The sequence below is a fragment of the Hordeum vulgare genome, chromosome 5H, assembly GCF_904849725.1.
Source record: "Hordeum vulgare subsp. vulgare chromosome 5H, MorexV3_pseudomolecules_assembly, whole genome shotgun sequence".
NCBI lineage: Eukaryota > Viridiplantae > Streptophyta > Magnoliopsida > Poales > Poaceae > Hordeum > Hordeum vulgare.
The window spans coordinates 584,811,472-584,823,551 of NC_058522.1; the positions used below are offsets into that span (position 1 = coordinate 584,811,472).

Genomic DNA, 12,080 nt, shown 5'->3' on the forward strand with positions numbered 1-12,080 from the left:
GACGTTGGTACCGTAACCTGGTCTAGTCGGGTAATGGTACTTGTTTGAGGGCCCCCACAACCGTCCATGGTATCCGGAGAATGAAATTGTGACTGCGAGGGATATACCTTGAGGGTGTTCAGGACGTGCTGCGGGGGGCGTAACCCTATGTACTCGGAGCCGAGGAGGACTCCGGGGGAGCTGATTGGACTCGGAATCGCTTGGCTACCTGTCGCGTCTTGATAATCGTCTTGTGACTTGGTGCTTCGTTGTCTTTCTCTCATTTGGCCGCCAAGGCCGTGGTGTACTCTTCGTTCCAAAGAGATCCTTCTGTATTGACGTTGACAGTGATGAATCCTCGGGGTCCGGGCATCTTGAGCTTTAGATAAGCATAGTGAGGCACAATATTGAAGCGAGCGAAGGCTGCGTGGCCGAGCAGTGCATGGTACCCGTTGTGAAAGGAGACGATATCGAAGATCAAGTCTTCGCTGCGGAAGTTATCGAGCGATCCAAACACAACTTCCAGCGTTATGGTGCCAGAGCAGCGGGCTTCAATGCGTGGAATCACTCCTTTAAAGGTAGTGTTGCTTGGTTTGATTCTGGATGGGTAGATGCCCATCTTTTTCACCGTATCTGCATAAATCAGATTAAGGCTACTTCCTCCGTCCATAAGGACTCTGGTGAGGTGATACCCATCTATAATGGGGTCTAGGACGAGGGCGGCCGACCCTCCGTGGCGGATACTGGTCGGATGATCCCTGTGGTCAAAAGTGATCGGACAAGCTACGGGCTCTACGGCGTAGACCTCTCTAAGGGCTCGCTTCCTCTCCTTCTTGGGTATATGAGTCACGTAAATCATGTCTACGGTTTTTACGTCGGGAGGGAACAACTTTTGGCCCCAGTGTATGCGCCGCGGGGCTCCTCGTCGTCTTTCCTTCGAGGGGCCCTACTCTGCTCTTCGGCAGCTGCTTTGCCAGCGTGCTTGAATACCCAACAATTATTGTTGGTGTGAGTGGCTCGCTTGTCTTGGGTGCCATGGATCTGACAATATAAGTTCAAATCCGCAGATAACAAATTCTAGTCTCGGTTTTTCTTGCTACAAGTTTTGGCGCATTCAGCGCCAGTTGGCCTCCACGGCGCTAAAGGCGGCTAATAGGAGCGGGAAGTCCTACATGTCGCGCGTCGCAGCAAATTGTTGCCGCTTCGCACATGCAGGGGCGCTAGCAAAGCCACTGGGCCAGACCAGTTAGCCAGCTCCTTTTCCTCTTCCTTTTCCCCATTTTTTCTCTTTTTTATTTACCTCTTTTCTTCTTTTCTTTTTCTCCTATTCTTTATTTTGTTTCGTGTTTCACTTTCTCTCATTGTTAAAAGGTTTAAATTTTGATTTTTGAATTTCTAGAACTTAATCAACTTTTGTATTTACGAACAAAATTTGTAAATGGAAATCTTGTTGAAGTTCTGAAGAATTTTTAATTTGCTTTTTGAATATGTGACCAATCCTTGAAACAATAATTTTTGTTTGAAAACAGGTATATTTTTTAAAATTCTGATACTTTTCTAAAATGCAATCATTTTTTTGGAAAAACGAATGCTTTTCAAGTTTAGTATTCAAATTTGTAAAATGGGAAAAATTGTTTAAATTCTGAATAATTTTTAAAACACGCAATGTTTTTTGGAAAACATAAACAATTTTTAGTCTATGAACAAATTTAAAAACACGAGTATTGTAGACACTTAGAACACTTTTTTAAAACAACATTTTTTGAATTTTGTGAACAACTTTTGAAGTGGAATTTTTTTTCAAACTTATGTAAACTTTTTAAAACAGGAATATTTTTGAACTTACGTACATTTTTGAAAAGGCAATTTTTTTTAGAAAATGAAGATTTTTTTTTTGAATTCTCAAACATTTTTAGAAGTGGTGAAGAAAATTTGAACATGTTTTAAATTTGTGAACAATTTTTTACAAAATAGAAGCCTTTTTCGTAAAAAAAGAACATTGTTTTTATGAAAATGTAAAAACAAGAAAATATTCTAAAAATGGTAACAAGTTTCTGAAAAAATAAATATTTTTTAAAATATCATGAAGTTTTTTGAATACAAGAGCAATTTTAAACATGAAGAAAATATGAATACATTTTGAAATCAAGAATATTTTTTGCAATTGTTTGAAGCATGAACAGTTAAATATCAAGTGTGAACAAAAGTTTGAACACAAGTTTTTTTTGAAATTCAAAACAAATATTATAAAATATCAAACAAAAAAAGGTAAATAATGAAAACAAAAAAACTACTAAAATGGACATTTAAAAAAAAATCAAACAATATTGAAAATATTAAACAGTTTTTAAATCCCCCAATTTTGTGAAGTTATGATTTTTTGAAAAATATCAATTATTTGGAATTTAGAACATTTTTATTAAAGCAAGTAAATTTTATGAATTTCAAAAACAATTTTCCAAACATATAGATTTAGAAAATAAAATAACCTTAGAAAAAAGAAAAAATAAATAAACAGAAAGAAAAAAAACTGAAGGTCCCCTCTAGGATGGCTCGTTCCTTTGTTATCTCGCTCTTTAATTCTGGTTAAGAAAAAATAAATTATTCCCTCCAATCCGTATTACCGTGGGTGCTTTAGTACAACTTTATCATATTTTTCTTCAAGTTGATTGAAAAAATATATGTTCTTGGATTCTTAAAAAAAATCTAGTTAATTGTTTTTTTTACTGTAAAAAGGAAATGTTCACAAATTTAATTTTTTTTATGGATTCACTAAAGGTTAACAAAGTTGAAAAATCCATAAATTCAAAAACATTTGTGAATGAAATAAATTGTTTGCAAAATTTATAAGTGTTCAAGAATTTTAAAATATATATCAGCAAACAAAAAATAAGGATAATTTAAAATGTCCAAAGGGGCCAGAGCTGGAATTGACGAGTGCCCGAGCTGCATTATAAAAACTGCAAAATGGGAAATGGCGGCAATGACTGCTAGCGAGCTGTGGGGTGGCCTTGTTGTTTGCCTGGTGAGCGGCTGGCGGCTGCGGCCACATGCGGCACGCGGAGGTCAATGCTCCCGTGTGGGCGTGTGTGGTGAAAGGGATAAAAAGGATCTAAGGGCGTGTTTGGTTCTTTAGTCTACAGTAGGTGCATTGTATAGCCTTCTTAATTCAGCCTGGTTGAGCAAAAACAGACTCAAATGCACCATCTGCAAGTTGTTTGGTTGCCTGCATGCCCTCTTGGGTGCATGGGATGAACCACACACCCTCTTGTTTGGTTGCGTGCATGTTAGTGGACAACCCAAGGCATGATGTTTGGTTGTATGCAACGCCTGGTGTGTGGTAACCTCTTTGGCTAGTTGATGAAGTTACCAGCACATTTCAGCACAACTATGTATCACACATCATAAGCAGAGGAGAGCATAAACAGAGCTTGAGCTACTTAACATCATAGTTCACAACGATAGTTCAAACAGTTCAACGCATAAACCATAGTTCAAGCAGACTCGATAGTACTTAGGAAGGAGGTGCCCGGTCCTAGTCCCTGGCGGCGAAGGCTTCGCCGCGCTCCCCGCACTTGTTGACCACCTCAATGCCATCGTCGTCGAAGATGATGACCTTGAAGGTGTCGGGAGTCAGGAGCTTGAACGTCACCATGTAGCCGATATTGATGTGATGAACGATGGCGAACGTGGCCCAACCCTGATCCAGGGTCACCCTTCCGGTCATCAGCTTGACCGTCATCCTCCACGAGCAGTCGGTGTTGTTCTTCAGCTTGAACTCCGTTGGCACCACGGCGAAGTGCTTGTTGAAGTCCAAGGGCATGGGGATGCACTCAAGCTTCGGTGCAAGGATGACCTTGCAAAAGTGAGTTGGGCCACCCTCCTCATGGTAGTGGCCGTAGTTGCGGCGCTTGCTGCTGGGGGATCCTCCATGCGCTCGTCGTCGCCAACCATTGGCGTCTTCGGTTCTTCCTCGGCGGTGGGCGGCAGCACCACCTCGGTCATTGGATGAACCGCCTCCTTGCCCTTCTTGTCAGCGGCTGGGAGCACCTTCGTGCCCATCTCGTTGCTCTCCTCGATCTGCACACAATTCATGGAGTCAGGCACAAACAGAGTCCATGGCTCATTGAAGAGCATGTAGTTAAAATGGCATGACTGTCACTCTTCCTCCTCTCCATCGTGCCTATACTTACTCAACCCGACCACCACTACTTACCCACCCCCTCTCTTCTCTCACTATAAACCTTCCTCCTCTCCATCGTCATGAGCTCCAGCTCCAGCTCCAACGCCAACCACTTCCCTTGGGGTATTGGCTGGAAGGCCTTCTTCCTCGGGTGGTCGACTAGTGACCGCACCAAGTTTGAGAACACCATGGAGGTGTGCTCGAACTTCAGCTCCATGCCTGACATGCAGAAGGAATCTAACACAGTGCTCATGAGGGCCACTGCACAAGAGTTGAAGACGCTAATTTCTAATCCAACGAAGGGCGCGATGGCAGTCGACATCATTCGCTGGGCCATGAATCAAGCCGTCTCCGACGACGCTAAACAGATGAAGAGGTGGTCCAAGTACAAGAACTACTGGGCTCCTAATGACCGCCGTGCCGCAGTGTAGTGGGAGACGACAATCGTGCCACCGGTGGTCAGCGGTGGGGAGCCTAAGGAGGAGGAAGAACCGGTGCAACTGCTAGTGAGGGCGCCGGAGGCAGGCCGTCGTAGCTGGCAGATCGACCTCAACTCCACCGAGGACGATGATGACTCGCCGCCCTGCACGGCGATGGACAAGAAGATGAAGGCCAGCCACTCGACCCCCCGCTCTGTACGCCTCAACGACGCAGTTAGCCAGTGTCTACATGAACTAGTATGAACTCGTATGAACTAGTATGAAGTGCCATGCTTATCTACCTCTATTCCCCATTCCCCTCTCCGTCGTGGATCGTATCTACCGCCGGATCGAACGCGAAAAAGTAGTGCATGACGAACATAAAAGTGCTTACCGCCATTGCCGCGGGCCAGGTGATGATCCGCTCACCGGCGATGGAGTCCGATGGTCGTCTTGCTCTCCTCCGATCCGCCGCCGCCGGTGAGAGTTGGGAGAGTGGGGGAGAGTGGGGAGAGGGAGCGGTGAGGGACGGTGAGGCTAATAACCGCCGGCGCTTCGGGAAGCAACTCGGCTTATCAAGAGTGCCCGCGCGCGTGCCTTGATCGGGTCTGGCTCTGGAGAAACTGCCGATTCGAGCGTTCCCATGCAGCCAGACCAAAGAGTGCTTTAAACATCGTGTCATGCAGGCCCAACAGTGTATGCAGCCATCCGAACAACCCGTTTTCTTCCCGCACGGGCCTGGTTCGGCCTCATGCAGGCAACCAAACGCGCCCTAAAGCTCAGGATTCTCATAACGAAGGAATAGGAAAAAAAATACAAGAATAGGATGACATGTCCTATAGTATCCTACATGATTCGAAAGAATGTTTGATAGCATAGAAAAAACATAGGAATTTTACAAAAAGGTTTGAGTGAATGACAATTTTCCTTCAAATTATAGTATAAAAGGATCCTATGAAAAAATTTTCTTAAGGATGTCAATCCTACGCGTCAAACGACCATAAAAGAAAACAATCATAAGGGTAAAAATCTTTCAGAAATCCTATGCAATTTCTTTGAATTAAAGGAGCCCTTAAAATTTCCACGACGGTCGGCCGAAAACGCCTACCACTTACTACCTCCATCTCAAAATTCTTGTCTTAAGTTTGTTTAAAAACGGATGTATCTAAATACTAAAACGTGACTAGATATACTCATATCTAGACAAATTTAAGACAAGAATTTTGGAACGGAGGAAGTACTACCTAAAAAAAGAATTAGTGCTAGTTTAGGTGAGATTTTATACAAGATGAGAATACCGTGAGGATATTCCCTCATAATTTGAAGCAAACATACATAATATAATCACACGGAAATGTAGGCGTATGAAATTCAACTAATACCGTGAGGTTACACAACGATCAAACACATATCTCAAGCACGTAGCTACTTTTATGAACACTGACAGTAGTACTACTACTACACACGTACGGAGAGAGTACCCGATGAGCCAGGAGCTAGCTGTAGTCTGAACTCCAGAGCGGCCTGAACCACATGGAGTGGACGCAGGGCTGGAACGTCACCATCACCAGCAGCACCGCCACCATCGCCGCCACGCCCCACGGCGACGCGCCCGACGACTGCGACGAGGCCACGGCCGGCTGGGCGTTCACGGCGTGGCGCCGGTGCGCCCAGCGGGTGCGGCGGCGCCAGTACCCGAGCGCGGCGAAGAGGAGGAAGGCGGCCATGGCGGCGAGCGGCGCGGCGAAGACGCGGGCGCCGATCTCGGCCCGGCGCTCCACGGCTCTGTAGTCCACGTAGGAGGAGGTGGCCAGGAATGAGACGACGATGGCGAAGAAGGCCAGCAGGCGCCACGGCGGCAGCGTCGCCGACGACAGCGCCCGCGCCGCCCAGCCGTGCCTCCAGCCCCGCCGCGAGTGCTGCGCCCACGACGACATCGCGCTAGCCTAGCTTTGCTTAGCTGCTGCCGCTCCTGCTTTGCAGAGCTGTGGGCGCGTGCAGGGTGGTGGTATATATTATTGGCGTGGAAGGAAGGAAGCAGATGCCAAATGCTTGTGGGCTGAAGAAAGGAAAGGCGGTGATGGGTGAGAGAGCTGGGAGGTAGAAGGTGGGCGCGCCGGAATATATGCTGCCTGCATGTTGGAAGAGCTCTTAGCTATACTATACATCAAAGGAGGATTACATGACAGAATCAATTCATCAAAGAGGTGGTGCGCTGCGCACTGATTAAAGATGGACAAATTCCTTCCACCTCACCACTATATATCGAGCTATAGCTTCTGAATCATTTTTCTCGCTGAGAAAAAAAGAAGCTTCTGAATCATTTCTTGGGTTGGATTTGGAAATTATTATTTCTAAGCCCAACGCTGCTGATCAAGCGTTTAGTTTATCGGACCGGCTGTCTTCGTTGCATTTTAAAAGTGTGCATAGTTTTCTTTCACCTCCAAAAACATACGTATAAATTAAGAGCCCCTCATCGGTACAACCTCCCTCACTGTTGCGTGCAAACTGCACTAAGCAACCAGGAAAGCTCAACATGTTTCTAATTTTTCAAAACATATCATTTTTGGACAAGCAAACATTTTGTTGGATCTGTGAATAATTGTTTTAAACGGAAACACCTTTTTAAACCCTGAACAAAATTTCGAACGCAAACATTGTTTTAATTTGCGAACATTTCTTTGAACTGTGAACATTTTCTGAATTTTTGAACATTTAGTAATATGTACTATATAAAAAAATCGAAACCTGACCAAAAGATGGGAATTCTGAACCTTGATTAATAATAATAATAAATTCTTAACATTTTTTAGTAAACAAACATTTTTTAGGAAATGATATTTTTAAAACACATGAAATATTCCAAGAGTCGATTTTTTCTTGCAGATTATGAAAATTATGAATGTATGAAAAATATAACAAATAAAAAGGCAAAGCAAACGTAAAGGGAAAGAAAAAGAAAAATAAAAAAGAAAATAGGAGATAAGATAACAAAGAAAAAGATAAAAACGCAGTTGGAACCTCCTAGAAGGTTCCCAAAACCAGGTTAGCTTCTTTTTGCAACTCATTTGTTGTGAATTCTCCTTGATTTGTTTTTTAAAATTTGCAAATCTGCTAACATTTTTTCAGAATCGATTATTTTTTTTTCCAAATCACGAGAGCTTCGGCCAGCCCAAGACGCGCACGACAGGAGCGATGTCATTGTTTAGTTGGGCCAAGGTTAAGCTTTTTTTCTCTATTTTCTTCTTTTTTTGTTAACTTAGTTTCTCCTTTTTGAACTTTCTTTTTCTTTTTGAAACCTGTTCAAAAAATTGAAATACTGTTTGAATACGAAAATAATGGTTTTTAATAACTGTTTGAAGCATGATTTTAAATTCTTTTTTCCTTCAAACCTTGCATGGATGCCAACCATGGGCATGTCCACTTGATGGCAAAAGCTGGGTTCATTTCAAGAATGTCCAAAAAACAATATCTTGACATAGGGTGTGTGAGTATGCCATAAGGCTCCGTTTGAGAGCACGTTGTTTCTTGACATCTATCGAATGATCCCTGTTTTTTTTTTCATTGGCTTGTATGACCAACTCAAGAGTCATGACACCATGCTAAAGTGTTTTGGTTTTCTGCAAATTTTGCAGTTTCTGGAGTTTTTACGGTAAAAAAAGGACGATAAAATGGCTAGACATGTAATAACATGAATACGGTGTCGGGAATCGTTCAAAGCTCGCATCGATGCCTACGTGCTTGCAAAGGCTGGCATAATTTTAAGAATGTTCCAAAATAGACAATGTTCGACGGAGGATATCGTACTAGGCTAGAAAGACTCCGTCTGAAAGCATGTTGTTTTCGACATCCTTGAAATGACGCCAATTTTTCATGGCCATAGATGACGAATTCAAGGCAACATGCCAAGTTGTTTTGGTTTTCGAGAAGTTTTACATTTTATGGAGTTTTCTCGATCAGAAAAGGCCCATACATGTCCAGACGTGTCGCAGTTTGGATACGATGTTGGCAATCATTCAAACCTAACTTGGATGTCTACCATTGGAATGCCGACCTTCTTGCAAAGTTGGTGTCATTTTAAGGATGTTCAAAAATATACCATGTTGAATGGAGGGTGTCCATTTAGGCAAGAAGGCTCCGTCTATGTGCATGTTATTTCTCGACATCCTTGAAATGGCGACATTTTTTTTGCATGGCCTTATATGAACAATTAAAGACACCATTTGAAGTTATTTTGGTTTTCGACAAATTTTGCATTTTCTGGAGTTTTCGCGATGAAAAAAAGACCGATAAACTATTAGACGCGTTGCAACTTGCAAATGGTGTCGAAAATCGTATAATACTAACATGGATGCCTACATATGCATGCCCACCTTATTGTAAAAAGTTGGAATTTTTCAAGGATATTAAAAAATAGATCATGTTTGAATGAAGGGTGATCGAGTATGGGCCACATGGCATGATTTTAAGAATGTTCCAAAATAGACAATGTTCAATAAAGGATGTCCTAGTAGGCTAGAAGACTCCGTGTGAGAGCATGTTGTTTTTCAACATCCTTAAAATGACCCCAATTTTTCATGGCCACATATGACCAATTCAAGGCAACATGTCAAGTTGTTTTGGTTTTCAACAAGTTTTACATTTTAAGGAGTTTTCTCGATCAAGAAAGGCCCATACATGTCAGGACGTGTCGCACTTCGCATATGGTGTCGGAAATTGTTCAAACCTAACATGGATGCCTACCATTAGAATATCGACCTTCTAGGAGCATATGGCGGTCATTTTAAGGATGTCCAAAAAATAGACCATGTTGAATGAAGGGTGTCCGTTTAGGATATTAAAAAATAGATCATATTAAAAAATGGATGCCTACATGGACTTTTACGATCAATTAAAGGTGTCATGCTAAGTTGTTTTGGTTTTCTATAAATTTTGCATTTTCCAGACTTTTCTCGGTAAAAAAAGCGGATAACTGACCAAAAATGTCACAACTTGCATACCGTGTCGAAAATCATTAAAATCTAACATGGATGCCTACCATGGTCATGCACACCTTCTTGCAATAGTCGCGGTGATTTCAAGGATGTCGAAAAATAGATCATGTTGAACTGATGGTGTTTTGGTAGGCCAAAAGGCTCATGCCAAGTTGTTTGGGTTCTCGACAAGATTTGCATTTTCTGGAGTTTTCTTTGTTGAAAAAGGGCAATAAATGATTGGACATGTTTCAACTTGCATTCCTAGTATGGGCATGCCCACTTGCTTGCAAATGGTGACTCATTTTAAGGATGTTTAAAAACAGACCATATTTAGCGGAGGGTGTTCGGGTGCTAGAAGGATCCGTATAAGAGGATGTTGTTTTTTCAACATCCTTGAAACTGCACGAATTTTTTCATGGCTTTGTATGACCAATTAAAGGCACTATGCCAAGTTGTTTTGGGTTTCGATTTTTTTTTTGATTTGCAAAATTTTCTATGTCAATAAAGGCCGATAAACGGCCGAACATGTCGTGATTTGCATATAGTATCGAAAATGGTTCAAACTTAACATGGATGCCTACCATGGGCATGCCCTCCCCCTTGCAAAACTTAGGGTGATTACAAGGATGTCTAAAAATAGACAATGTTGAATGTAAGGTGTTCGGTTAGGGCCAGGGTCGGGCCGGCAAAATCCGGGACCCTGTGCAAAACTAAAAAAGGAGCCCTATCTTACTAGAAAAAAATAAACTAATGAACAATTATAATGTACTCCCTACATTCTTAAATATAAGTAATTTTAAAGATTTTATTATAGAGTATATATGAAACAAAATAAATGTATCTATAATATAAAATGTGTCTATATACATCCGTATGAAGTTCTTATTGAAATCTCTAAAAAGACTTATAGTACTTAGGATCAGAGGGAGTATATGATATCATATCTTACATAACAATTGGATACATAAAAAAATCATACCTCTTCAACTCCCGTTGCACAATATTTACTTAAACAACATCATTCTTTTAGTATTCTTTGAAATAAAATCTTCAATGTCCTCATAATAAATCTTCTCTTCATTATGACTCGAATCTGTATTACTGAAACACTACAAAAGATGAATAAAATAAAGTGATATGGCAGTACTCAGCAGATACCCGTTGAAGATTATACGTCAATGTTTGAGAATTACACGAACCATCTAACCGATCTAGTCTTGGGTCGTGTCCACATGAGTTGATATATTGTAATCTTTAAACAAATAGGCAAGAACCAAGTCTCTAACGAGGTGATGATCCTTGCCAAAAGTTAATTCGAATTTAGAGATTAGGAGTAGGACTGTAAGAGCCAAAGTTAAACAGAAGAACATGGTAGTTAAACACTTAAATTAGCGTCTGGACCGAGAAATTAGATCTTTTGCCCCACTTTACTTCCCAATTTAATTATTTGCTCCCCCTCACCCAGACTGCCGGGGCCACTGGTCATTGAGACAAACACTGGGGCAAATCATCCAACCCCTTGTAAAGTGGGGGTAAATCATCCAATCCCCCCGCCTGGACCATGCAAATATTGATGAATTGTTTAACTCGTGCCGGTATAAAATCTAGACGGAGAACTGCTCACGCTCGATCCTACACATGATCTCACGTGGTTAGCCTGGTGAGAGGAACAAGTTTTGTTGACTTACCTATTTTGGCGATGGCAAGAGGAATTCATTAGAGTTGGCACTAAGTTAATTGGCCGCCGGCTCTAAATATGATCCGATTGATTTTGATCCGGTCTGAATGCGTTGACTTGCCTGCCAATTTCCGTTTTTAATCGAGCAGCGGCCTCACCCAGAGTTACGCGGACGGCCAACACCAGCGGCCCAGTGCCATACGCGGGCCATCGCCTGGCATAAAGATTTGGGGCCCCTAGAATTTCTGGGCCCTGTGCGGGCTGCACACTGGGCACACGTATGGGCAGAAGGCTACCTACATGCAAAAGTTGAGAATAGCGTACCAGACTAGGCCAGAGGGCTCACTCATGAGCATGTAGTTTTTCCTAATTTGAATGCTTTCGTTATTTACAATTTTCTCATTATAGATCAACATGAACATTTTCTTATGTTCTAACCATTTCTTGAAATTTTCCAACAATTTTGGAATTTCAAATTGCGTATGATTATTTTTCCAAAACTCTTAACAAATTCCCAAAATTGGATGGGAGTTTGAACACAAATTGCAAACCCGGTAACATTTTTAAAATTTATTCACTTTTTGTGAAACACAAACATTTCTTAAATTTCTGATTTTATTTCAAAAACAGGACCAATTTTTGAAATTCCAGAATATTTTTAAAAATTCTATTTTTCTTTAGAAATAAGAACATTTTCTGGTATTCCAAACATTTTTTTGAATTGATTCAAAAAGATTAATAATGTTCAAAAAGAAGGAAAATGAATTAACACAAAAATCGAAGAACATTAAAAATTAGAAAAAAGTCGCTTAGACCTTGGCCCAACCAAGCGACGGCATCACTCG

At 41.7% G+C, this 12,080-nt stretch overlaps 1 protein-coding gene across 1 annotated transcript; it reads right to left on the reverse strand.

Annotated features, from left to right (window-relative positions):
* Positions 1 to 5,844: 5,844 nt before the first annotated feature.
* LOC123399669 lies at positions 5,845 to 6,633 on the reverse strand. Its single transcript, XM_045094062.1, has one exon. The coding sequence runs from the start codon at positions 6,516 to 6,518 to the stop codon at positions 6,078 to 6,080; it is 441 nt and encodes a 146-aa protein (XP_044949997.1). The 5' UTR covers positions 6,519 to 6,633; the 3' UTR covers positions 5,845 to 6,077.
* Between the last annotated feature and the right edge of the window lie 5,447 nt (positions 6,634 to 12,080).

Excerpts from the sequence above, each read along its gene's own strand:
- LOC123399669 (XM_045094062.1), bottom strand. The coding sequence starts at position 6,518 with ATGTCGTCGTGGGCGCAGCACTCGCGGCGGGGCTGGAGGCACGGCTGG.